Genomic DNA, 27,952 nt, shown 5'->3' with positions numbered 1-27,952 from the left:
ATGGACATCATTCTCATCATGAATCAATACAGAAGAAAAAGAAATAGCTGAGTTGTAATCTTTAATCGTTTATTCAATATCATAATTACATTTAGGGTTGTAGAAATTAGTTTACAACACAACCTCGAGAATGATTTCCTCTGCAATGTACAAACCTTGCCAAAATAAATTACTAACAATTGTGATGTGGTTTAAATACAACAACTGGAACCAGAAACAATGAGAAACATAATACAGCCTATAAGATGATGATGAGACGACAATGTGTAGTGTGTTTATTATTTAAATACTGGCCCTCACCTACACATATTTGTCAATGTACTAAGTAGTTTAAAAAGTTTTGCGCAGAAGTACTCAGTTATGATAGCCACTGTGAACATATAGAGTACTACATGTACATTTTTGTATCGGCTACACAACGTCGTGTGCACCTACCATATGTTATAAATATCGAGGCAATTGGACTACTTCCTGTATGACGCACGTCTACAGTAATAACTGGCTCTTTCAATTTCCCAATCTTCTGATTTTGTGAGAAAAATACAGAAACTGTAATGATGATAAACTGCTAATCTCGTCACTGCAGGGAGACCCCGGCCACTGTGTCTAACTGTCTTGCACTGACTCCCCAGGATCGCAGTGTCATTCAACCCGGCATCCAGCATCTTCGCGTTGACATTGTTCCCAAGACCTCCACAGCATGGGGTTTAGACCTTGCTAAAAAGAAACCTTTCCCTCCCGCAGTCAGTTCAGACACACACAGGTGTAATTTCTAAGGCTGAGTTATTGTGTTATGTGATCGCAGGTTTCACTTGCTGCTTCATGTGCCAAATGACAGATGGCCTGATGCACATATTGTCCTCAAAAGAAATATGATTTGTCCCTAGAAGTACATGGACAAATGCCCATGGCTCTCTTTAAGAAATTTAAAAAACACTCTTCCATAGCTTTTCAAAGCATGATGCCGTGCCTCTTATTTTAGTCAATTGACCCAAAATGGCAATGTTTCAGTCGTCGCCGAGAATATCTCCCTTTAATTGCAGTATCTTTTAGACACAAAGTCAGTTCGAAAGAGTCTAGTGAGAATGCCGTAATCCAAAAGATACGCGCACATCCGCACATTTTACTGAATTGCACGAATATCTACCCAAAAGTCATTATCTTAACAATGCAGAGTTCATCAAAGTCATTGTCTTGATTCCTCGCTCAGCTTTTGAACATGTCGCAGAGTAGTTGTTCCATGGGCGTACTGCCGATCATCTTGGTGAAGAACATGGACTCGATTCGGTCAGAGTTGACCAGCTTGAGTAGCGGCAGCATAAGGAGAAGGCGACCAAACCTACAAGATATGAAGGATCGAGAAAAAAGTGATATGATAATTTTTTGGAACTTGGCAGTAAGTTCACCGGGTTTACCTAAATATGGTAATGGCAATCGGGTTGTCGTGTTATGAACAAAACCCATCTTGCCGAATTTAAATAGCTTTTCATTTTTTTCATGGGAAATGCGGGGAGTCACAAAGTCACGTTGTCGACTAAGGCATTTCATTAAGGTAGACTTACAGTACCATACAGGAATGACTTAGGAGAGGCATCATCATTAATGTTGTTTACTTCAGCGAGATTCAATACAGAATAATGCTTTTTTGTATGGCTCGTGTAAGCTGATGCAGGAATTCTGTAATCATTTGATAATTCTGTTGCATACCAAAGCTGAGACGGCAGCTCTTCTGAACAACATGTGATACTCAGCTCTCAACTCGATGTATTTGTATATGAAGAAAATATACACTCCGGGTTATGATATGTTCTTCGTGAACAGATAAAAAGCATTCACAACAACAATAAGCAAGACAAGACTCACAAATGACACTTTTCATACGGTATCCGCAGCGAAAGGGGAACGACAACAGACAAGAGGTACAACACTCTAAACCTAGGATTATATTGAGAGTATTTACCGAATTATGTGCTGAACATAAACATGTAGGCCTACATCGTTCCCCTTTCTGCAAAATATAATAGATTTGTCATGATTCATTTGATATTTTGGCAATTATCTCACACAAATGGGGATGCTCCAAGCGTCTTTAATGAAATGCTTCTGTCCAACATACCTTCTGGTTAGAAGATTTTTACAAGGTTCTTGTCAACTGTGCAATGTCAGAACTGTTTTTGTCAACTGTACAATGTATGCATTGATTTTGATATCAGTCCCTAATCATGTATGAGAAAGTTTTTAATTTCAAATATTTCAATGTGTTTAGATGGGCATTTCTGTAATTTAGCCTTTAAAATATTTCACCATAATGTCCACGAAAATCATGCGATCAGATGTCATCCTGTACCTACCTAGTTGGCTGTGTTGGATGCTGTGCTCTCATCTGTTGGCCAAGCATGATCTGAGCTTGATCCTGTAGGTTCTCAACTTGTTTGGGATCTTTCAGACCTCGGGTATCTGAAACGATACAAGTTGAAATTTGTTTGATTACTTGTTTTTTTCTGCTCAAACCAGTAAGAAATTGGAGTTTGCGGTGACCATTCGATTATTTGCTCGCATCGGCACTCTGTGACTAACCTAGGATAAGAGGGATGAGATTAAGGAGGCCAATGTTTGCTTCGCGGGCAGCCCTGATGTTTTTTCAATCAGATGGACCGAGCAAAGCTCCTCTTTTTCTTTCAATTTGGCAAGCGGCCATCTTGGAAACCATTTTTAGCTCAGTTTTGTGACGGAATATTGATATAAACTGCCAGAGGAAAGAAAGCTGCACTACCACACACCACTTCCTCTAAGATCGCAAAATTGACATCAATGACCAAAACTGTTCTCCCCATATCCACTGCCAATGACATGCATTAAAATTTCCCGAGGTGAGCACATTAATGACACCGCCAAATGTTACAGCCAGTCATAATAAAACCATCATCTTCTCTGTGAAGCAAACTGTCTACCCCTGAATTGGCGTCATTAGCACCGTAAGTATCAATTACAAGGTGGGGAAATCACCACCTTAGAGAATAATTACCAACCAAGTGACTTCTGTTGAATACTTAAACTCTTTTTCAACATCATATCAACATCTCATAGGAGCAATCTCGACATCTCTACGCTTCTGTTAATTTGCCATTCCACATTTTCCAATAACCTTCGCCATATTGAATTCCCATGGAGACGATTGCGTTTAACGGAAAGATGCAATAACACCAAATATAAAAGATTGGATAGTGTTCGGTAATTTCACAAAGCGCTGAAGGCGCGTTGATGAGACGCTATTTGTTGTTAAGTGGCCCAAAGAGATGTAGATTTGATGACTTTGAGACGGTAAGACAAACTGCCAGATGATAGTTTGAGATGGTAATATCTATATCAGCGCAAAATACCACTCTGGGCGGCAAGGTAAGAATGTTAAGGAGGACATAATTTCTCTGAAGATTTTATCAGATTTGATATTGTTTACCTCAGCAGTAAGTACAGCAAGTTTTTGAAAAAAACCTTTTGACTGGTGTCAGCACCGATGATTTTGGCGAAACCAAATGTAGACTTACCAGGTCTAAAGAGAACGATAGCTTTCAAACAGGCGAATTCCTCCGGTTCGACTCTCATCGCCTTGAACTTCGCCACAACCTCTTGTAACGTTCTGACGTCAGTCAAGACAGTGTTCGTCTTTCCATTACTGGCGTGGTGCGCATGCTCAGAGGGTGAGAGAAGGGGCGAGGAGTCTACTGACATACACCATTGGATTGCACAAAGAAGGTACAACTCACTCCACGTTTCTTCGAGCAAGATCACCTGCAATTGGAGAGGGTTTCGTTTGGTAATGTCAATGTCAAAGAAAGATGTTGGTAATGCCCGAAAGCGATTATCAAGAAACGATTATCTAATTAGGATATTCGAATCTTACCTGATCTCTGAATGGCAGGTTGGCAAAGGACGGTAGATTTTTAGCCCACTTGACTGCCATGAAGAGTAGCCTTGCCGAGCACTCATAGATACTCTCTCGGTCTGTGTTGTAGCCAATGCCATCAGTAATGGCCTGCGGTGTCTGGTGCGGTTGTTGTCGTTTCACGTACTCTGCCTGAACATCGACTAGGTTTTCATGTGGCTCTGAAAGACATGGTATGAGGAAGGATGTGCAGTCGTTCTTTCTGAAGGAAGTAATGTAGTGGAATTTGAATCAGAAGGTTTCGTGTCATTCCGACCGCTGTTGATGACTGGCTAATACAGCCGTTGTCGTATGGACTATAAGTATCAGTATAACATCTCATTAACTTCTGAAATACAAGTTATGGTGCACCCTTGGTCGCATCGGGGCCAGGAATATGCCTACTGCTTACAAGTTGCCTGAGTGGGTTGTCACGGGAAGGCGAAGACTATTTTGATTTGTTATCATAAAAATACGTGTTCTTGTCAGACATAAGATATGAAAAGTTCCATTTCGTTCAAGGCACGGATGACGAATTGGATTACAGAAAATGTAATTCACATTCTAAGCGCTGATGCCTCCCCTTGGGGATCGAGCACCACGCTGACTCGACTTGATTCATATTCATACTTCAAGTTTCAACATTGCTTTGCTTTTTGTTAATGTGATCAAGCTGAGGGTGTAACGACCTCAAAGAGATAAAAGTTGCCTCCATCCCTGTCGGGAGTTGACATCCTGTCAGGCATACTCATTACCCTAAGCGACGAACGTCACAGCTTCTTCCTTAGTGTAAGCGACTCCCAGATGATGTGGGGGAAACGTCGCGCATACCGGATGAGGTTTGGAAGAATAATTTACCAACTCCTCCCAGTTTCAAACGTTATTTTGGTCGCCTGGGGACGTCATGCCGCGGTGGCATGTAAGTCACACCTTGCAAGGTTACAGAGCTAATATCACAAGGGAAGCCGTCAATTTATCTGATATTCGCGCAACCTGGCTGACAAATAATTTGCCGCTCGGAGCATATTGGTTTATTAATGCTCCGGGGATATGGGGTAATAGGAAGCATCTGCTTGGGTCTCTGGAAGAAGATCAAAGTCAGTCATGTCTCAGTGTTGACAATAACATAGAGATGACATCCTTGAGAGACCTCACTCTCTCCTGGGTTACCACTGATTCCTAAATTGTATTTTTCGCGCTTAGCATTTATTAGATTACACATTATTATATTAGTGGGGGTTTTTACTCGTTCGCTTGCTGTATTCGGAATGAGGAACCCCATTTTCCGGTGGCGAAATCTAACTCAATCTGGCCGCGATAATTAGAAGGGTTGCCTTTTTGTTGCCCCTTGAGACATGGCATCGCTTTCAGAAGGAAAGAAAAATGTTGCGGAGTTTAAGGGTTCGTTGTTGTCATACTGCTCTTCAAGAGCTATGCAAACTGCTTATATAGATAGCTTATCATCTAGGTTTATGCTTTTTCGATCGTATTGAGAACCTTCTGAAGAATCTCGTCGTAATCTTCCGGCGCCAATGGAAACGATGTTAATTCTGATGGCGGCATTCATCTGACCTAACCAATTTCCGAAGGCAAATATAACCGGAAGTAACCCCAAAACATACTGATTGGTTGATCGCAAACGAGCAAGCCGGGGATGCAGGATTCGGCACTAATGATTGGCCCACTCCCATATGCTTTCGGACATCTCCAAATGCCTAATAACATTTTACCAACCTTGTTCAATGTCTCTTGTCTGTCTCTCCATCTGTTCAGGATGGACATATCTTGGTATGTAATGGTGGCCCGCTCCAGGCATGAAGGCAGGGTGTGTGGCGGACACGGTGTAAGCTGTGGCAGTAATGGGTGATTCCAGCGTCGACTCAAGCTGGTCCTGGCGTACTTGGGCACTGTTCCTCGGTTGGCGCTCATTCTGGACAGCTGGATCAGAAATGGAAAGACTAGGTTGTGGTTTTGTTGTAATAACCTCTCGAAGTGCTATAAAGTCAAGAGAGATATTCCAATACAAAACCCACGTACGAATCTCATGTCAATTATCAGTGGCACGTAAAGGCGTCGGCTTCGAGTTATCACAGCCTTCCTGGCTGACTCTATTCAATTGGCGTAGGTTATCCAGGTAAACTTAACCAACTGAATTCATATAAATTCATTTAATTTCACGTATATGTTGATAAAACCGACACCTACTGTTGTAACGACTTCAGGGGATACTTCGCAGAAGGTGAACGTCTTGGAAGGGCGTAGACTATTTGGTATTGTTGTCATAGCTTTGAATATAACAGGCAACATATCATTTGTTAGTATGGACTCACCATCCTTATTCATGCCCATGGACATACACTTCTTTAACCGACAAGCTTGGCACTGGTTCCTGTGGGCCTTGTCTATGTTACACATGCCCGTTCCCGCTTGGCATCTAGGAAGAGAAAAAAGTTGCAAAAGTAAATGATAAACCATCTCTGTAAGGTTGACCAGATAGAACAAGAGAATTAGAACGTCGCTTTTCATCCACATAGCCAAATAACCAACAAGCCAAATAGTTTAAAATTTCCACATTTTTCGGGCCCTCCATCAATCTGTGTCGGGACTCCCATCATTTTGTCAGTTTGTTTGCTTGACTGTCGATGTATTAGACAGCGTTCGGTCAGGGACCCTACCGTCTGCGGCCAACATCCCTTCAACTCGTGAGTCGGATTGATTGAAGATTGCTAGTCTACGCCGTCAGTGTGCCAAACCAAATTACCGCCCGCCGCAACACCTGCTTGCGCGCCATCAAATATTCCGGCGGAAATTCTCCAAGACACCAATTGCCTCTGTTTACCATCACTCTGCACGCAGACGACTCCACCTTCATTACTGGCTTTATTAAATTTCCTGTTCCTAACGACAAAGACCGCCTAATCATTCAAAAAGCGAACCATCTGGATTTATTACCTAGATTTATGGCCGTCATTGACACTTTCTTACAATCCTCACGAGCCCAAAGCAGAATTATTAATCAGAATTCTCATCTATTCGGCCATCTTCATCTTTGTTTTATGGCATTAATTAATAGAGGTCTTTGTTAATTATCATCACTTAGCTTAAAGAGTGTTATGGACCATCAGGTAGCAGGCGTTTATTTCCTCCTATTGCATGTTTGGAGACAGGACAGCACACGCAGAAATAGTGCATTTCGATTGATCATTAAGTTAGCAATGAATTCAGCAGCATTTAAAAATTAAGCGCCATATCTCGCGTGAGGCACAATAAAGGCCATATCCAAGAAATGATAAACTTCATCAATTTACTCCGGCGAAAGGTTTGAAGCAGTGACATTCGGTCGTCAGCTGCTGGCGCCGTCAAGGGCCGAGCGACAATCCATAAAGTGCACTGATAACTATTGATAACTCTACTTCATCCAGAACTATCTAGACTTTTCAAATATCCGATTATATATTTCATTTCACGTGTAATCTGGTGTGGAAGACTGTTGGATTTCGTAAGCAATAAATCAAACGTTTTGTCATAAACACGCCATAAGTCCGTTTTCTCCCTCTGGAAAATGCCTCATGTCCGGAAGTAGGGTGCGGGCTAGCCGCACCAACTTCAAAATTTGGCTTATCGAATATTCTTGATTCTCGGCGACTGTCCCCCTAAAATGAATTAAAGTAATTCATCATCCTCACCTGTATATTAGTTTTCGTCGCACACTCCTTTTAAAGAATCCACTGCAACCGTTACAGGCAAGGATCCCGTAATGTTTCCCGCTTGAGACGTCCCCGCATACGACACACCGTAACCCCGGCGAGTTCCTCCTGATATGGCCCGGATCCGGACTCCCCTGTCCCATGCTACACTGCGAGGGCGAACCCGCGGTTACGCTGATTTCGATAGGTTGTGATGGCATGGGCGATCCGACCATGGCGTGGACATCGGGCGTGTATGAGTGACGCGGTGATTCCATCATGTCCGGGGTGCTACGCTCAGTCTTCAGATCTACAAAAGAGTAGACAAATTAATTTGATAACTTTCTTGAAATAAAGGAAATATTTATTATGACAAATATGCAATTCTTCCACTACTTCTGAAATAAAACTCCCAAAAGACCCAATTTCACGTAACTATAATTATGGATTGCCTGAAATATGGAAAACGCCGATAGTTATCAATAGTTGTGTTGATATACCTGTCGCTTCCGGTCCTCACTGATATCATTTTTCGTTTGAACTATTGAATGCGCTTGTTGTTTGACCGTTTTATTGTTTCGTTCATACCCATCGTTTGCCTTCATATATACACATCAATCTAGGTGACTGCGTGAACACATCATAAACTCAGATGTAACATAACTTCAGAACCCACCATAATCACAGAAGCGGCAGACGACAGCGATAATACCAAACATCTCACACCTCTCGAACCCCAACAAAAATGTCCAAATTGGAAACAAAAATTGTTTATCTTGAGCCCACCACTATCTCCCTCAAGCTAAAATGGGCGCATTGTCCAAATGAATGCATGAATCGTCCCATCTCGTCTCGAGTGTCACATACCATTTTCCGACCGCCGCCGCATTGTGACGCACACGTCCAAACGCCCAGTTACTTTGTTGTTGCGTTCTAACCATGTCTGGCCAGCCCACCTATAAGGCAACCAGGTGCATTTGCTTTCAACTCCCGTCAAGTAACAAGCAATATCAAACATCATTTTATGAAATAAAAATGATGAATCGGTAGAGAATTTGCTATTGAGATCGAAATCAAACAAGCGTTCATTTAGGGTTATTCCTGACAATGCCCCACTGAGACATCTTTCAAGTGCTCAAATATGCACTTCACCAAAGCAATCATCCCTGGCGGAGCCAATTTAGAAAATACATTATTTCTCATTTGTAAATACTCTTTTCGTGATTTTTAAGCCATATATGAGAAGCGTTGATGTGGTGCTCTATATCATATCAGAAAAGAACTTGTTTAACCATTGCAGGATGACTTCAGCATGAGTATCCAACGAGATGTTATGATAAAGGTGATAACGCTATGGTGAAAAATGTTGTCCCTTTGTTTCTTTGGTCATACGGAGCTTGAAACTAAGCATGTTAAACACTTTCAATGACGTCACGTGTTCGGCAACCAATCAGATACTGGGGATATTTACTTGCTTGATTTGCCTTGAAAACATCTGCATGGGCAGGAAATTTACCTCAGACAACACTGCCTTGAATTGCCATGGAACCCGAGCGATGGAGAGGTTACTATTCGCGATAGTTTGCTTTCAACTGCTCATAATGCCACATTAATTCAATGTTCTTGCGGTTAAACTGTTGAAAAGAACCAATTTAAACCCATTGATGTCATTCGAACAATGCGCACCTCCGTTGAAGTTAATTGAAATAGGTTAAAGCTAAAGTCACTGTCAACGTCATTTCCGTTCAAACAATCCTGTGGCATATGATCTTGTTCCCCCAAACACCGCTCATCCGACTCATTGTAGATCGAATAACAAGATACATATGATGTCACAAGTCCTCTGTCATGTGACGTTGGTCTGAGGTGATTAATGATTTGTTCAATGAGGTTCAAATGCAATTGATAATACCATGATCAGCTTAGTTGAAAATTGAATTACGAGTAAATATCTAATGACGAGATGATCGATCGATTGCACGATATGAATTTATCAGCTAACCTCAAGTATGACCGGCCACCGGTTTACTGAAAACACAAACTAAAATATGAAAGTATATATTAAACATGTCTTCCCTTGACAAATGTCAAAAATAGCACAATTCATTTAAAAACACACACGTCTCATTCAAGTTGTGTTATCCAAAATATCCTTTAAGCGCTAAGCTGTAGCAGTTAAAACTCGGATTGTGCGAGCGGCCTGCTGGTTTTTCGGGATAACATCCAAAGCGCCGCTATTTTAGAGGATAGACCTCGGCAAAGGGAAACCTGACAAACTTTGAATCAATGACTTCTATGAGCAATCGAAGTAACATTAGGTCATAATAGGAAGCCTCCTGCGCGGTTTTCCTCATCACCCACTTTTTCTCACCGAGATCATGATCTCAGAGCCAAGGATGATAGATCGGCCAGATTTCCTCGGGATTACAAGATGGCGGAGAGACAAAAGTTGACAAATTGTAATGATTTTCAGCAGAGTTTCCCGCCGGTTCGGCGCCAGCCTGATCTCCCGTCTGCGTCTAACGTCAACGTTATAATTCATTTTCTTTGTTTTGCATCAAAAGTTGGCCTTGTTGGACTACCAAGGATTAGATATCAGACATGTATCATGGTAGTATAAGCTCAAAAGCGGGCGTCGTGACCTCAAATATAATCCACTAGATCTCAACATGTCGTTACTTCTAATTACACCTTATTAACGCGATGACTTTTTGTCTTTTCTTGATAAGCAATCATCTGTTTTTTCTCCAGTAAAAAGTAAAGACGGGTTGTGGTAATGCTTTATTGAACTGATTCATGGGCTACAGGAGGGGGTCTTACAGTTGATTAAAAAAGTTAGTGATGTTTGTTCTTTACTCTCTCATGTACCATGCAACACGTTTAGTTGAGATGTAGAAATTACACTCTCCTATTATAAAGAATATTCAACGACATCATCAAAATTTTACTTCACAATCTGGAATATCACTGCCATCAGAAAGCTTAGCGTATCTGCACCAACCTCAATCGGGTGTAATAAATGTCACATGTATCACCGGCCTATAACCATACGAGACCCGTTCGCTCCGTATAGGATGGGTTCAATTTGAATATTGAAATATGATCTAGGTCTATGATCTCAATGCGTTATGGAAAACCCATGAACAGAATAGGCTGATGCATTCTGACGGCATGAATCGACATGTATATTAATGTTTCATTAGTCACAGTCCCAGGCCTTTGGTTGCTGGCCAAATGAGATATATGTCAGAGCTCAGGCACGATCCCAAAACGTGCCCTTATAAGTTGATGATGTCAAAATGCAAATGATTCAGTTTAAAAAGCATTTGAACGCCATCTGTTAGCTTTCAGGGCTCACAATTTGATGGAATATAAAAAGAAATGCATAATCTTTCAGTTTATGCCGTTTAGTTCACGTCGATATATGGATGTAGACCTCCAAATACTTCAGTACCATGAGTGACCAATTCCGCAGTTAACAATTCAGTACATCTCAGTACATCCTACCATTTGTCACTCTGCTTAATATATACCTTGATCAACACTGGGCTGAACGAATGGAACTTGGTCACAGGATGTCAGTGTTTTCATGTAGAAAGAGCAATGCATCTCTCAATCAGTTCGATAAATCAACGACCACACGTATATACAATCTTCCGTATATACAATACTGCACGCTACAATTCCAGAGGAAAAGTTGTCCAACTTTCTTCATCTAACAGTCTTTAGTGAGAAGTTTCTTCCTTTGAGAGATGTAGAACCGATGTCAATCTTGCATTTAACGAATATGCCTGGGTGATCAGTTTGCCTCACTTTCAGGGTTCTTTGAGAAAAGTCCACTCAAATTTGCCGAAAGACATCTTTTTATTGCCTTTGCGGCTAAAGTACAGAAAAGCTTCCTCACAATCGTTTTCATCCTTGTCAATGTGTTAATCTTCTCGATTTCCCTTGAAGATGTCTTGTGGCAAGTCCCTTGCGGATTAAATGGACAAGGCAGCCCGTAAAACTAATGCCTCAGGCGACAAACTTCCACTTGCTGAAATCTTCCCCCGTGTTACAAATCCCGACTTATGCCGCCTCATCATAAGCCACCTCTTGATGGCTTAGCGGCAATTCCTTGAGGATCGCCAATTTCCTATCCGGTGATACCCTGGTAATTATTTTCCGTTGATAGTGGTGGGGTAGATCGGAGATCCTGCGATAATTGAAAGCGATGAGGGATTTGTGACATAATGATCGTGACTTGAGGCGATGACTGACAATGCTACAACATTAACTGTCAGTGGAGGCCTCGCGATCAGGCAAGTTAAATCGCGCTGGAGATTCACCGATGGTTTCGGACCCAATTAAAACTTTAAAAGTAACATTATATCAAGCTTTTGGTGAGTGAATTCACTGTATTTACTGGTTCCTCCATTTGAGACGAGGTATTGGACCAAAGAGGATCGCAACTGAGACCGCAGCAGGTATTCAACTTCGAGCTTGCATGGCAGCTCCAAAAGTTACAGTGATACATGTGTAGTGTCACACGTATTTTCAAAATAATTACAAATGCGTTGCCCTTGCTTAGGGAGATTCTGTTTTTGGAAATGATGGAATATAGAAAAAAATAAATATTCCATGTTTCGTTAAAGCTTGGGGGATGGGTCAATGCACTTTTGAGAACATTATCTGCTTTCCGCTGAGCTATTCTTTGGCCCGCATATGTGTAAAATAGACAATGATTTGCTGGAAACATTATAATACAAAACCAATAATCTGTTGATTCGTCGTCTGTCATAACCCATCCCTCCCCCGCAACATGGCGTTTTATATGCATACATTTCCATATGGCCTAGTTTTGTAGTAAAAAACGATGCTGAGTTAAAGAGAGTGCATGGAACGTCACACCCATCTGCGTTTCCTCATCTCGTAAGTTACATATTGTCCACTATATTTATAGCCATTTAGAGTCTGACGGTCGCCAAACATGCCACGCTAAGCACGTGGATACATATACGCGTTGAATGTGTATTAAGGAAGAGAGAGAAATGTTTTCGGATGAAAGGCACCAGGGTACCCAGTGCAGAAAATGCTCAAGCAGGAACAAGCCGCATTTATCGGCAGCATCTACAATCAACGCCAAAGGCGTCTTCAAAGACTAGGTGTCATTTGTAATGTTAAAATTGCTTATTTTGACAATGCTCATCCTAAGTTGTCGCTTGTTCATGTTATAGAACAAGTTGACCCCCGCAGTCACGGAAATTAGTCGTCCAACACTTGATAGCGTTCGTGCCTTTTACCACTTGCATCAAAATACAACTTTCACCGCCGACGGTGAACGGTATCTCGCGTTACCAATTACATGTAACCCTTTAACTTGTGGAGATGGCAATTATGATGTAGCAGAAACAGCGACATCCATGTCGTAAACATCATCGCATACCAGGATCAGCTGCAGGCTCCCTTCCATCATCCGCATATGCATGGCAAGTACCGAGTGAAATGCTAGCTCTTGAATGGCAAGTACCGAGTGAAATGCTAGCTCTTGAAACGAAGGTCCAACAATACATCATAGTCCCGCCGATACGTTGATGATGGTAGAATCGCCAAGGTATTCCATCGGATTGACATCTCCTCTACACTTTCTGAAGCTAAGACGAAATGAGCAGTACCCCAGGTCTGGGTGCCTCATCTATTGCATTCCTTGAACCACGAGGCAGTTGCCAATTAGTAAATCGATTCTGTGTTAAAGAGTTTCCTTCATTTTCATATCCTGGCCTATTTGGATAAAAATCTATACTTGCATCATCCTTTACAAAAGATATTCAGAGATGTAACGGGGTATAAACACGAGTAGTAGTGCGTGTTCTGCCACAAACTCGATGAGGTAGTTTGGGAGAAACGACTCAAAAAGAGAGAATATTCATCTAATTACAGATGCAGAATGAATTGATGAACAGTTTCAGGTCTCAAGAAACAAGAAGGTTCATCGACAATTCTGAGATGAAACCAGCCTTGTCCTCAATCACAATACATTGTAGAGTTGCCCTGCGTTCTGGAGACCATCCATCTTCCCCCACCATCCATCTCCGGCAACTTCTACCAGAACAAGAAGGAGATCTCCCCCGAGACGCTAATGCAAGCCAATCATGACAAGTGATAACTCCTCAACCACATCTCTGCCACTTTTAATGCAATTTACTTAATTTTTAGCATTTGCGCTTGCTGATTCAATTTAGCAGTTCTGACGCGGTGGATTTGGATCAACCAGGTTAAGCAATTTGCACGGACCAGGGCTTAGGAGTTGCATTTATTTCTCAATTGTCTCTAAGTGAATTAATCCCGGGTGCGGAGGTGCAGAAATAACGTAATTTCCATTGACTCCCGCAATGGATAGCATTTGATTCTGTCTTCTCTAACATCCCCCCGCGATGATAGCATCCTAACCAAGTTAGCTTGATGCCTATTATTTATCAGATCAATCCAGACACTAAACCTTTTAGTCCAAATCAGATTGCCTAGTTCCGCTTGGTGGAAATGATATTATTTGTGATGTCTTGTTAGTGTGTTTATTGGAATTCGAGCGAACACAATCACTCGAATTGACGTTCCCCTGTGAAGGAGATGCGTTGCAATCAGGGAGCAGGGTCGGTAGAAGAGCATCATCTTACAGGCTGCGCCAGAAGAGGTGGAAAGGCGTGTTCTGGGCGAGTTTCTAACAGTGAATTCCGCCCGACCTTTTTATTTCATACTTAAATGAATAACTGAAAAATCTGTTCTACTGAAATATTTGAAATTGTGTCTGGTTTCGCCAATGTGGGGTGCTACCCCATATATACACTATAACAGACACCAATGACTTAATCCAACCAAGCCTGGCATCTTTAACACGAAAGCTGTTCGAAAGTCCATCTGTGACGGTCAATTTTTACCAGGAGCTCTGGAGGCAGCAAAAATGCATTAATGATTTTCGGTTTTTCTTTGATGACGGCAAAGGAAGCGAATGATTAGCGAAATTTTTGATGAAGTATTCGTTGAGAGATGACTGTTATTAACTAGATTATTTGATTGAATTATAAGCGTGTATTGCATAATACCTAGCCTGTGGCTACTAATTATATTGATCTGGTTTGATACTCAATTAAATATTCAATCTAGAATAATTGGCACTTGATTAGTGATACACCTGAGACGTATGACTTCTACGGTTGCCGCTAACATGGCTAAGGACTGAGCAACCCAAACGCAAGGCCGTTACATTTGTCGGTGATGCTCGCAATGGAACTCTGTTTTTTGCTCCGTAGTGAAGGAATGCAAAAGCATGATCATACATAGTTGTGATGTTCAAAAAAATATTGGAGAGTTGATGAAAAAAAGTTATGGTCAAACCTTTACGTGTACAGTACCTGACATGTGAGGAAATTGACAGCGACTGCGAGTGGTTGATCGACTGCTCAGGTCTGTGAGTAGTAATATAGGAGTTGCACATTAATGAATAATCTTTTGTTTTCTTCACTACATCTCGATAGCTATCGGACATTCTAAATCCTTTATTTGTGAAGAGTAACGCTGGGAGTTACTATCAACGAAGATATCAGCGAATTGCGATGATCTAATACTGCGATATTGACCAGTAGTCGTGTGAGTTTAATACATGTGCTTGATGTGATTTATACCAGTCTACCGTTTCTAACTGACCCTAACTATTCAGGCAAATGGAATTTCTGACAGGGAATCAAATATATCATCTTGATTTGGCCAAAATGTGATTGTGGAGGTGACGGGAAATAACGAAATACGACAAGAAATGCGGGCACGACAATCAATGTGCAAGTCGAGCTTTGGGAAAGGCTGGTTATGGTGTCAACTGGAGCCATCCTCTTGTGACGGTTCGGTAAAGCACGCGACACGCATTTACCGATTTACCCACACGAAAAGAGGTAAATGCATATAATTTCGAATTGCATTGTTCTCTTTTAAAAAGATTTGCTTGGTTTTTTCCTGTAATGGGTTAATTTGACGCAGACGACAATTTCCATGATAATGTTCACATCACACCACATGGTGATTTCCTCATAAACATGTAAATCTACTTGCACTGGAATACAGTTTATTTCTGATGTTTGCAACCCCATAACCTTTAATGCATGATTCAACATAGGGAATATTCTAACAGCTGATGGGGTTTATGATGCCTAAGCTGGCCCATGCATGCAGGGTCGCACAAATGGTTTCTAGGCCTGCTGTTGGGAAAGCACAGATGCTGCAGACAGTGCATTGGTTTGTCATCAACACAAGACTTCCGATTGCAAGCTGAATCTGAAAGCAACTGTTGAAGCACAAGGCTACTGATTTGTTTGAATGTTCAAACAACAGTATATGATGTATTGTGGCTACTAGTGTATAGCTCGCTCGTCATTGGCCGGGAACTACGATTTTGTAAACAAGGTTATGAAAAGTCAGTTACGGTTAACAGGCAACGTATGCGCCCGCGTGCCATTGCTTTTAAACATGAATAGCGCACAAGACCCAGTGAGGTTGCAAGGGAAGATTTTTGAAACATAGTAGATCTCTCGAATTTACCAGAATGACACTGATTGTAATTCCGCTTTTCAGTCCAATCGAATTGGGAGCCGGTGTAGAAGTTTAAAATGTCCTGGGATAGAATGTCCGGGAAACAATGGATTCTATTATGCGCTTTAATCTCTGAGCTATTGGCGGTCATAGCCTCTATAGAACCAGATAGCAGAATACAATAGGGCCGAACACTTTTTCCAGGGGGACATTTTCTTCTTTTACACCGGGAATCGGCGTTGATGGTAACTTCGGCTAACACCGACCAATTTTGTGGACAAGACCGAGTCATCGGCAAAGTTCCTTAAGTGACAACAATTCTCACGCCTTGGGGCGACAAAGGTCAAATGATGGCCACTTAAGTGTCAAACAGATTAATATTGATTCAATAATGGCGAGTTTACCTCCTTCAAGAATTCCGATAACTGCATAGTGCAGGTGGGCAAGAGAAATGCTGTGAATTCCTTCACTGGCTTCCAGGGCCCGACGAATTTGACAGAATTTGGCCTTCTTTTATTTATTTTCTTACCGACGGGTCAGCGTTGAGAAACTCATCACATCGCGATCGCCATATACGATATATTGAAACAACATCGATTATATAGTGCTGTGGATTTGCATATAAAACGAGTTAAACTGCCTAAGCGGTCAGACTTATTCGATTACGCTGAAGATTACGCTTCTTTCATTGCCATTTTCTTTTTGCCTTTTCTCGTTGGCAATGCCAAAAGATGCCGACTTACCACACAAAAAGAAGGCTAATTCAGAATGCCGTTTAATGCAGTAAAGATTACATAATTACCTTCTTCGACTAAATCCTAACTCGGAAGATCAATGTATTCCGTTATGTATACTCGAATCAAATCCTCAGCAACATATCTTAAATATTTCATTGTCGGTGTTGGGCAGTCAAGAACACCTACTTAAACACCAATCAGACGAATTCGTGCTTGCACTCAAGTCACTCATGAAATCTTTCAATAAGATTGGTAGAATCTTTCACTTCCGACAATGGGTATTTGGCGGGACATGAGGGGTTACGGGAGGACTAATAATGCCATGTTTGCTATTTACTCATAAGAGGAATATCCATTTTCATTTTTGAGAAGTCTTAAACCAACAAATCACCAATAGGGAATTCTTGAACTCTCAGATTTGTTTAAACTATTTGATTAAAGTTTATAACACTCCGTACGGCTTTAGTAAATTTTAAACTCCCATTTATTGACACCCTGACGATTCACAAACCGATTCACAGTGTTTACTTGCACGGCGCTTCACGGTGTCAAATTTTATCCCCGCATGATAAAATTCTGGTCGAATTTTCAAACGTTGGCTAGTCTGGCGAATGTATCCCCGTGTGTACCTTGACTGGACATGTTACTCTTCACGCCGTATCAGTTTACACTCCCACATGAGACCAACACTGCGAGAATAACCAATTTTACGGTCTTTGCTCGCGAACTATGGGACTTGGTTTAGCCATTTTAAGTCGCGATTCATCTGTGAGACATAACGTGCCTGACGTATTGAGATGAAAATGCTAAATAACCTAATGTCATAGCAAACACTGGGGAATTGTTGGGAGTCCGCATATCAGTTACAACACGGTGGACGCTTTTATGAAGTGGTTTGTAGGTTTGGTGAGATCCCTTGTGACTGGCCGCCCACAAAGCCATCACCTGAATAATCATATATTGAATGCAATAAAATAAAGTTTGACACATTTTCTCATATCGAAAAGTCAGTTTAAAGCTTGATTAATGACTTCTGTATTTCGGTAGACCTGTGATATTCGAGTCAGGAATATTATAAAGGAATTTTGCAAATCGAGTTTTTTCCTGGATTGCAGTAATGTATACTTTAGCTGTTAAATTTCGAAAAGGTTGACTTTTAAATAAATATATGAAGAAACATGTGTCAGAGAGTAATAAATCAATTTCATCCCATTTTAACCTGAAACCGAATTTGTCACCTCTCCAAACTTGGGGCTTAGACTTGGAAAGCCACGGCGGGTTCCACCATAAATTATAAAAATAGCTTTTCTGATCAGTGACGGAAATGATTTTAAAGTATATGATATGCTGGCGAACAGCAAGACGAATGCATCATAATGCAAATACACTGCATAAATAGCTTAACATTTTTATAATATTTCGAATATATGAATTCTGATCATAGACGGTTTCGGAAGAGCAGATTTCAAGAACATGCTGCCGCACTAAAATATCGCGGAGTTTCAATTTTATTTATTATTTTGATATAGAATTGCTAGAAATATCCATACGTGAATGTACAGTATAACAATTCTTATTTGGTTATGTTGTTGGTGATATCACAATTAGAATTCATGAAGAATTACATTACATCTCAAAGTGTTGTGTGTATGCATACATGTATTTCAAATATTGATACACTGCTGTTCTTCAATACAATCAACATCTTAGATTCCTTAGTAGCAAGAAAATGATGTACACATATTCACCTGAAATATATTTCATGATGCCCTGCTCAAAGTTGTATGTATGCATACATGTATTTCAAATATTGATACACTGCTGTTCTTCAATATAATCAACATCTTTTATTCTATTTGGTGCTTGTAAAAGGTAAAATAAAATGATCACAGACATACATCTATTGCGCCTTTTAACATTATTTTTAATGGCCTTCGTGCAATCTGCTGCCAGGTGAAGACCATCAGCGCTGTAAAACTTTTTCAAATTATATGTATGTCCAGGAAATGAATATACTTTCAACGGCGTTCTTCAGAAGTTAAACCGACGTTCTAAAACTGTTCAATAGACTTAAGGCAGACGAGAGCATTCGTCACCAGAATAGGACTGTCCATCTGGTGAACGAAAAAGAAGTTACATAACACTTGTTAAAACTCATCCAATTTTCATCCTTTAAAAGAAAATTATGCATCTGAAACTAATCGATGGACTTACCATCCGAGTACGGGCTCTCCGGGTTGACTACCGTCACCTCCTCGTGTTCCATCATCATCATGGTGAGGTCCACGTGTCCCTAAGATACTATCCTAACAAGAGAGGCCGATAAGAGCCCTAGCAATGATACAGCCTCTGATATGAGTCCCTGTCACAGCCCGTCCTGACTTCACCACTTTGTCAGTTCAACTCATCAGCGAGTCGCAGAGTCAGACTTTAAACTGATGGCACTAATGAATAAGTGAATAGATGACAATGATGGACTTATGGCTTAATCTGAATCATTATCAAAACTGAAAGTTCTACTCAGATGATGTGACGGGATGGATTCAAGATGATCCGGGCGAGTCAAAACTAAGATTGGGGTCGGAGGTGTGGGCTGATATTTTTGAAACCCTTCATCATTAGGAGTCTAAACAGATTTAAAACGTTTTTTAACGAAAACATTGATTTCAGGTTCGTCAGATGTTGTCTATATAGTGTAATAAACAACTAGAGGTTGGTCATTATTTTGTAATCCATGCTTCGGTAGGGTTGTCACCCCTATTTTTCCTGAATGGCCAAGGCGACTCGTCCCGCAGCATCAGTCACAGGATTAAGTCCCGCCCATATCTCATTATTGAGAGATGCGACCCACCATCATTGTCTCCAGTCACCTGAGCCAGAGCGCAATCGAACGTCCTCCGCTATTTATTATTCAATTCCTGTCATTACATTATCTATGTAGTGTTATCTGTGTCATTGGTCTGATTAGAGGGAGGATGGCCGTTGGCGATATGGGGCTGAGCAGACGACCGCGTCAGAAATGGTCACAAGCGGATGAGGATTATGTGATAATTAAACGCACGTTGGACTAGTGATGCTTTGTGGTTTCCGTCGAAATTAAAATTTTGTTCTGTAACTGAGCGTCATTTCGGAAAATGGTATGGTAAATTGATGTAAACTGATTAGGATCACAAACTGAACATCGCATCCAAGAATGATGTTTATCTTGATATGTATACACAGAATGAATTGCAGCTGTATTCTCTAATGAAAAGAATCGATGCAGTTAAACTGATTTGAAACAATTGTTTGCATTGGTAATCAAAATCAAAATAAATGTTTTTGATGTGAACGAAGATTTCCAGTCTCGTTGAATCTCTGGTGATCATATTCCCTAAAGAGCATCAAGCATCGTTATGCTTTTTTGCAATTTTGTTTTAGGTCACAGTCGTTTGATCTAAAATATACATCGAGTTATTCAGTAAAAACGTAGGTCTCTGACTGGAGATATCACATTTGTAGTTCGGAGCGCCTTTACTGAATATCCCGATATTCAGTGAAAAGGGCCAAGTTGTATACTTCATTTGAAAAAATAATTGTCTGTCTGAAAATGGGTTTGAGAAACATCATTTTATACACTGTAACAGAACGAGGATATTCAATTCAAGCTGATACGATCCGGCTCCGAAATTTCTTCTTAGATATAGCGTGACAAAGAGGAGCCTCTTACAAAGCGTCATATCCTCCTCAAGAAAGTACGGTCAATGCTCAACTTGTCAGATTTATTTTTCTCTGTGCTTCATACGTGCCCAAGGCTCTGTGAACGCGTCTCCGTTTGATTCCGTCGCTAAATCCAATTTAGTCATTTTGTCAGTTTACCTTTGCCCTCTCAGAGTCAGGCGTGCCATAAGATTGTGAACGCCAATTTTTCCTTCGCGCAAAACCGTCCATCTGCCAAGTCACCAAGTACAGTCCTCACCGATGACATCTCACGTTGTCCCGTGACCTTCAGCCTCAATTCAGCCTCATTCAACATGGCAGCCATGATTGACAGAACGTGACGTTAAACCATGGTATCCGTAACAGACAAACATCCCACAAATACTTTCAATTTTCGCTGTCAGTCACGGCATGAATACCCTTCAAAAGTTGCCAATTTTCCGCTATGTGATCGGACAGTTTGTTTACACAATCATTGTGTGGTGATCTTCCTGGACACTTGTTAAGACACCGGCCAGTTAAAGCGTTCAAGTCATCAAATATCACGTATACTGGTATCTTAACAATGAATGTTTACCAACACGACGTGTCTCTTCTTTGTCAATTTGGGTCATAGTTTTGTCGGGGTTGATCTTTTTCTAATTTCTCTTTCAGCAATGGATCTTTGTGAAGAAATCTAAGAATTCATATCAGTTCAAGTTACTATATGATATGCTAAAACACGCCGACAAGTATGGAAACAATGCAATGGTATCTCTTTTTCTGGCCAAGCAGCAGGGTTACTTCAATGCGTACTGTCGCCCAGCCAAGCGCCGCCCTACAGGCCTATGACTACACGATTTCGTTTCAGCCATCACTGGTATTGGCGTATTTGTTGCAAAAAGGATGGATGCACCCTCTAAAATATTAAATGTTCCTTAGTTTTGCGTTTTCGGGGTAGGGCAAGAGAGAAAGAGGATCTTCTTGAAGGTACCTCGCGCTCCGTATAGCAGTGATCATGCGATACGCTCATCATTGCCGGTGTAGATCAAATCAGGGTGCAGGTTATTTTGACTGATGGGTGCTCAACACTGGCGGTTCGCCACTCGACCGTAGAACGGCACGCAAAGAAATGATCACTTGCTAATTTATCAAGCAAAGAAGGCAAGCGAGTTCCTGGTTTTCTGACGTTGATAGAATCGAGTTTGAAGATATTTGATGATTATTCCATTGTTTGACAACTTGAATTGGGTTGGTCACTTTTCTTTCCGTTGGTATTTTCTTCAACATCTTTGCCACTTGTCCTTGGGCGTTATCAACAATCTCATGTTTATCGAAAATTACCGGGATGTTCAGAATTACCCGAGTGATGAGTTAGGCCATTTTCATGTTTCATCAAACGTCTCATTGATCATCGAATTTCATCTCAATACTTTCATTTCGAGTTCAAAGGCTACAATGTATGTTGACTTGTTGAACAGCATTGCAACCAATAACACGTCGTGGAAACGTACAAACCATCATTTTATGGAAGATTTAAGTAAATTTGTCTATTTGAACAGTTTGCTATAATCTCAGTTCTATTATGACTTGCCATTGGACAGTCATGTTTCAGTTTAACCACAGCAGGTTCAGCCAACCACAGATGTTGGTTCATCATTCTTCCAGAGTCAAAATCGGTCTCCTGTAACAAATGTCTAAATCAGACTCTCAAATGAGCCAACATGACATTCTGATTTTGTTCCATGTTTATTCATTGATCTATACTCCAAAGCTCAAATAGAATAATTGAGCATAAGGACATCATTTTGTTCCGACAGAATGCACGCAACAATCGTGGATAATCAATCACGTCAAATGATTTTGTTGAGATGCCCGTTGCACCTGGCTGTGTAGCGGAGGATACCCTCAGACAGATAAATACTTATCTAGTTTACAAGGCATGTTTGAATGACCGCGGCCAGTCATGCCAGTCAAGTTCAGCTGTTAGCGGGAATGATATAGACTACACATTATTACACTAGTGTCCAGTGCCAAATCGTCAGGAAGCTGAAGCATTACAATTTTGGTCCGCTAAACATGTTTGTTAATGCAAAACTGCTACTTAAAAACGTATATTTTTGTCAATGTTAGTCACGAACCACTCCGAATAGGTATCACCTTAGTTAAATGGCTATTTCTATGATATATCCAGTCGCTACAATAAACAACTCGCATTTGTAGTCACAGCCGCACCCGAAATCCATCCCAGTTTGCCCTATTATAAGACATGTACTTGTATAACTCGTATAACGAAAGGGCAAGCAGGGACATTGGCGTCGTGACCATCGGAAAACCTGGCGTCTTCAACCTATTGTCGATACATGCAGAAGATTTGAATGGCATCGAACGCCTATTTACATAATATTTTCCGTTTCTAGAATGTTCAAAATTGTTCTTGGACCGGTGAAACTATTCTCCAATAACCATTCTCATCTGGGAAAAGAGTTCCCTTCTGACATACGAAAAAGGGAAAGTTCAAATGAAAGGTTTCAAGAATGGATGTACTGCTGACAAGATGTCCAGCAAGCTTATTACATCCCTTGTTTCCTTAGAATCACACAAATATGAAAAGTTGCGGTCTACAGCACAAAATGTCAAACGAAAAACACTGACACTGACATACCCTTATGTACATTAGTTTATTCTGACTTGCACTTGTTGTGCAATAGACAATGTATCACAGATATAAATAACAACCAACTATCATACAATAAATTAACTATCAAGGACGGAATATCTTATTATAGTAAAACCCTAAGAAGAATAGTAATCGTTAAACCGCCGAATTGTGCCTCAGATGAATGCATCATTTGCATGGCTAGTCCGCCATCCAACTTCGTGCGGGACTAACTCCTTGAGCCGGAGATTTTCGCTGCTGCAGGCAACAGGCTTAATACCATTCATCAGGTCCACTCTTGTTCTCTTGCATTTGTCAGGGGCACATAGTATTATAGACAAAGAGTACGAAGACATCTCACTCCCTTGACATTGAGAGGATGAAAACTATCCAAGGAGAACCAAAACTATAATAATATTGCAGTTTAAGAGAACGTTGGCCAAATCATTCATGTTATGGGACGGAAGATATGAATAAGAGTTGTATTGGTTTGTTATAGGATATTTGCAGATTAGTTAACCTGTTGACTTAAACCTCGTCCTTGGATCATTTCATAACTGACTGACATCGCAATAGATTATTGATAAGCAAAATGCATCAAACAGTTCTCTTTCGCCATCTATCGTTGAAGCATTGAAAGCATTCCATTCGCGAGAAACTGATAAGGTACCACATCACAAGGCAGAACCTTTTCGTGAAAAACGCACTTGCTCCGAAAGGACACGCGAAACCGCCTCGTGCGGTGACTGTTAATGACAACACAAGTTCAACGACTGATGCTTCCATTTTGCTTCCACAGCAGGAAGTAGCAAGAGGTTTGCAAGTTTGATCCTTCTTCCTCTTATCGGCCAACGCAAGCCCAGCTCTATTGCCATCAGCGTTCAGATTTTCATCACCCTCGGATGCCGATGGTCGAGCGTCGGGGTATGATATCGGAGATGTTCCGCCAATGACTGTCCAAAAAGACGGTATGGGCGCTTCGAAAGATAAACTGGGATCGCTTTTACTGGATGAAAGTTCGAGGATGAGTTGGACGGAAATCCGAAATTGAAGATACGTGACAAGAACCGATAGTCAACTACATTAAAAGATCAAACGTCTTTCCTAGTACTGGTATCTATGACCATTCATCTGCCTCTGCTTCTTGAAGTGAGCATTCTCCGAGACCCAGTCAGGGAATATGATAAAATGACTTCGGTACGGCCGCTGCGCATCCTGGAAAAGGAATAAATCACAGTTGACGATATGATGAGTTACGGGAAGGTCAATAGACCAGAATGAAACAACACAAACGTCCTAACATAAACTACATTTATGTATCATTTAAAGCATCATACAAATGATATACCTTATCACCAGAAACGCCCGTCAACTCCCAGTTGGTTGCGCTATATTCACGAATTTCTGCACTTTGTTGCGGCTTTACTTTGATTTTTGCTTTTTCTCAAAATTACAAAAGAGATGTGTTCACCTGGAAGTGGGAGTTCTCGTGATGGTAGTCCTTGTGCATGGGGAGCCTAGGTTGGTGCTTGGCCATCGGCCTGTATTCTACATTCCTGTACGTTGATGGGGCTGCATATGGCTTCGGATTTTCCCTGAAATGACAATGAAGGAGACAGTGGCATTTGTCAAATTTGATTCAAAATGAGCATAGACATTGTAACGAAATTGACAACAGTACAAACCTTTGGTCCATCAAATGTTCAACAAAGTTGTCACAGTTCCCGTTAGTATCGGGGCGAGTTTCAAAAAGTCCAATCCGTCCGACACTTTTTATTGTCTACTTCTGCTCAATGCGAAAAATCTGTTCAACTGAAATCTGAGGTAGTGGTGAAAGTTGTAGGAAACGGTTGAATTAAAAAACCTTGCATTCCTTTCAAGTAACCAGACCTGAACTGCCTTACCAATTGAACGTATGCCTTGAGAAGTTGAAGTCGTTGTGCTCGCGCGCCGCTGCAGTATTCGCATTGTAATACCGGCTGTAGCCGATTCCATAGAATTCTGGGGAACTGAGCGAAAACAAAATGGCTGAACGATTACTAACTATGTTTGGGATACTTCCGAGCCTTTTCCTCACACGTTCCCATTTTGCTCCCAATATCTATTTTCAAAACTCCTGTGTGAGGGTTACCCTCTATAATGATATGACTTATCGGCCGTTCTTAACGAAGATACTAACACTCTGTTGTTGTCAAAACGGTAGAGCTGGAAGCTCAGACAAGAAGAAGAACCGAAAGAAGAAATGAAATATTCTTTAAATCCAAGATTTGAAAGCATTATACGATAGTCTCCAAATGATTTGATCACAAGATATCGAAAACTGCTTTAAAGGCACAAAGGTAACATTAATCATCTGTACTTGCCAAGATCCAGCCATTATGTTTTCGCCCAGTTCTCACCAACAGACAGCCAAGGGAATGAACTACGAACCACTGTTGCTAGTTTGGCTAAACGACTGTTATGTTTTTCACACTATCTGAACACTCCAGGGGTGCTATAGCCTGGCACAACCAATCAATATATCAAATCGAAAACAGCTAATATTTAAACAGAGTTAAGTCTGATAAAGTGCGAGACACGATCCTGTTGGACTGGAACCACCCATTCAGTACCAGCCAAAATCAATAATGGTTGCTTGGTCTGAATAATGAATATTTTATTCATAATAATTAGGAATTCTTCCACCAAGTTGGTCCGGTCACCAACCCAGGCGATATGTACTAAACCGTTATAATATCCCCCAACGCATTTGCCAATCGAGCCATATACATGTTTTTCATGAAATCTGTGTTTGCTTGGTTTTTTTGACAGAAACATGCTGGTAATTAGACTGGAAATATTCACCTGTTGAATAATACAGCTCCGGGGTTCAGTCTGGCCCCCGACATCCCGCTGTGATAAACTATTGCCCCTTCGACATAAATTGTCACAGCGACACAGGGGGTGTGAAGGACAAAGATTATGGCTAACTGCTTAACGAAACGGTTTAGCGAAGCAACGTATTTCATGGTTCATTCATATTGATGACCCAAATACATTTTCATGTTTGAAGGAGCGTAATACACATTGAAGTGACAGGCAGTGCCGTAATCTTATGGTGGAAACGCAAGCTAAAATTGAAGGTGCTTCCATCTGATGGTGGAGTTGTAAACTGCCATCGTTAACAGCGTGTAACCACCACTCAATGCCAACGCAGGTTGACTGTGTACTTACGCTCCCACTTGATGAGCCCACGTCTTAACCAAATACTCGTCACAACTGTTACAAGGCTGAGGATGCTGCCCTTCAGGCACTTGATACATCTCTGGGGGTCGGAACGCCGGCATGGATGTCCTGACCCCATAACTGGAGGGCTCTTTCCTCTGTGTCTTGTCTGCCTCACTGTAGGAGACGTAACGGGCATGGCTTGGTGCGCCTTTCGTTTGTTGTGCTTTCAGTGTCTTCATCATCCTGTAAACAACGTCCTTGTCTGAAACAAGAATCAAATATTGAATAGAGTGCGACATGCTTGCGACATGCTTGTCGGTTATCGGTGTAAAACGATGCTGAGTACATTTCCCCGGACTTTTCTACGGCGCCCGTGGAAACGCTTCCTAGTCATATGTATCATAGTTGGCTGCCGTCTTCTCACCTTTCTTTCACGACAGATAGAAAAGAATGGACGTTTGGGGGTTGCCGTATTTGTATATCAAAACTGCCATATTCTTGTCCCTTAAATCTGACGGCAGATTTACGGACGTAGATGTCCCATAACGCGTCATGGATACGATAGTTGCAGCGTGTTTGCCAGTCTTTTAACACGATGCAAAATCATGAATAATTAAAGCAATGGCCAAAGCAAATAAATGAAACATGTTGGCAACGAAAACCTCTTCTGGAAGCATTCAATCAAAGGTACCAGCTGTCACGATACATGTAATTCCCCGAGCGATGGTGTATCAAAGATGCTGTTAAGTATTTATAAACTTGAATCATAAGCATGAAGCTTGCCTCAAGTACAAGTTACAGTAGCCGCGACATAACACTGGGTAAGACGTGTCGATGTCCTGTATGTGGATTGTCCGGAAGAAAATCCGAGTTTATAGTCATAAATTGAGTGACTGCTTTGATGTGTAGACACCGTGGATTCAGCTTATTGTATGTCTGTGATTTGAGGAATCTTGTGTGAATATGTAACCAATGAACAACGATAAGTAAAAAGGTAAATATACAGTAAACACTCCGGGGGTATTTCACATGAAACCTTAGGCATCACTTCAATTTGATATAATCGACATGACTTGTATACGTCAGTATCGCTTTGTTGAGAGATACTTTAACATGACATGACAGTCGTCACTACCTACCTTCGTTCGAAGCTCCTTTCATCCACGATTGGAAAGCAGGCACATAAGGAACTGCTTTCCCGTATTCCCCTGGCTGGAAAACGAAACAGACAGAGAATACAGAAAGTGTTCTTTGGTCTCTCTCAGTCACGTAACCTTCGATCTTTCGACGGAAGCGCTGTCAAAAGGCTTAGTGACTTGCTTCCTTGAGGTAGACAATCGATCTCTCTGTTGTTCGATCCTCTGAATCAGCATTTCCCAAGATACTTATATTCCTCACGCGGCATGTGCGACAGTCGCCCACAAGCTTTCTAACGTTACACTTCACTGTGACTACCAACAGGTTTTCAATGTGAATTCCGAAAACTTACAGGCTTTTTACTTGATAT

At 41.1% G+C, this 27,952-nt stretch overlaps 1 protein-coding gene across 4 annotated transcripts; it reads right to left on the bottom strand.

Annotated features, from left to right (window-relative positions):
- Positions 1 to 72: 72 nt before the first annotated feature.
- LOC135483306 (photoreceptor-specific nuclear receptor-like) lies at positions 73 to 19,390 on the bottom strand. 4 transcript variants are annotated; one of them, XM_064764071.1, is made up of 9 exons: positions 19,116 to 19,390; positions 7,609 to 7,918; positions 6,253 to 6,356; positions 5,657 to 5,917; positions 3,902 to 4,104; positions 3,546 to 3,789; positions 2,352 to 2,457; positions 1,961 to 2,008; positions 73 to 1,339 (listed from the first exon to the last, which is right to left on the bottom strand). In XM_064764071.1, the coding sequence occupies exons 1-9, from the start codon at positions 19,174 to 19,176 to the stop codon at positions 1,207 to 1,209; spliced, it is 1,470 nt and encodes a 489-aa protein (XP_064620141.1). In that variant the 5' UTR covers positions 19,177 to 19,390; the 3' UTR covers positions 73 to 1,206. The 4 variants fall into 4 exon arrangements, with proteins under 4 accessions (XP_064620141.1, XP_064620144.1, XP_064620142.1 ...); XM_064764074.1 differs by having other exon boundaries at positions 5,657 to 5,860; XM_064764072.1 differs by lacking the exon at positions 1,961 to 2,008.
- Positions 19,391 to 27,952: the final 8,562 nt, after the last annotated feature.

The sequence above is a fragment of the Lineus longissimus genome, chromosome 2, assembly GCF_910592395.1.
Source record: "Lineus longissimus chromosome 2, tnLinLong1.2, whole genome shotgun sequence".
Taxonomy (NCBI): domain Eukaryota; kingdom Metazoa; phylum Nemertea; class Pilidiophora; order Heteronemertea; family Lineidae; genus Lineus; species Lineus longissimus.
Note: the sequence above shows the minus strand (reverse complement) of the source record. Positions and strands in the feature narration are given on the sequence as shown.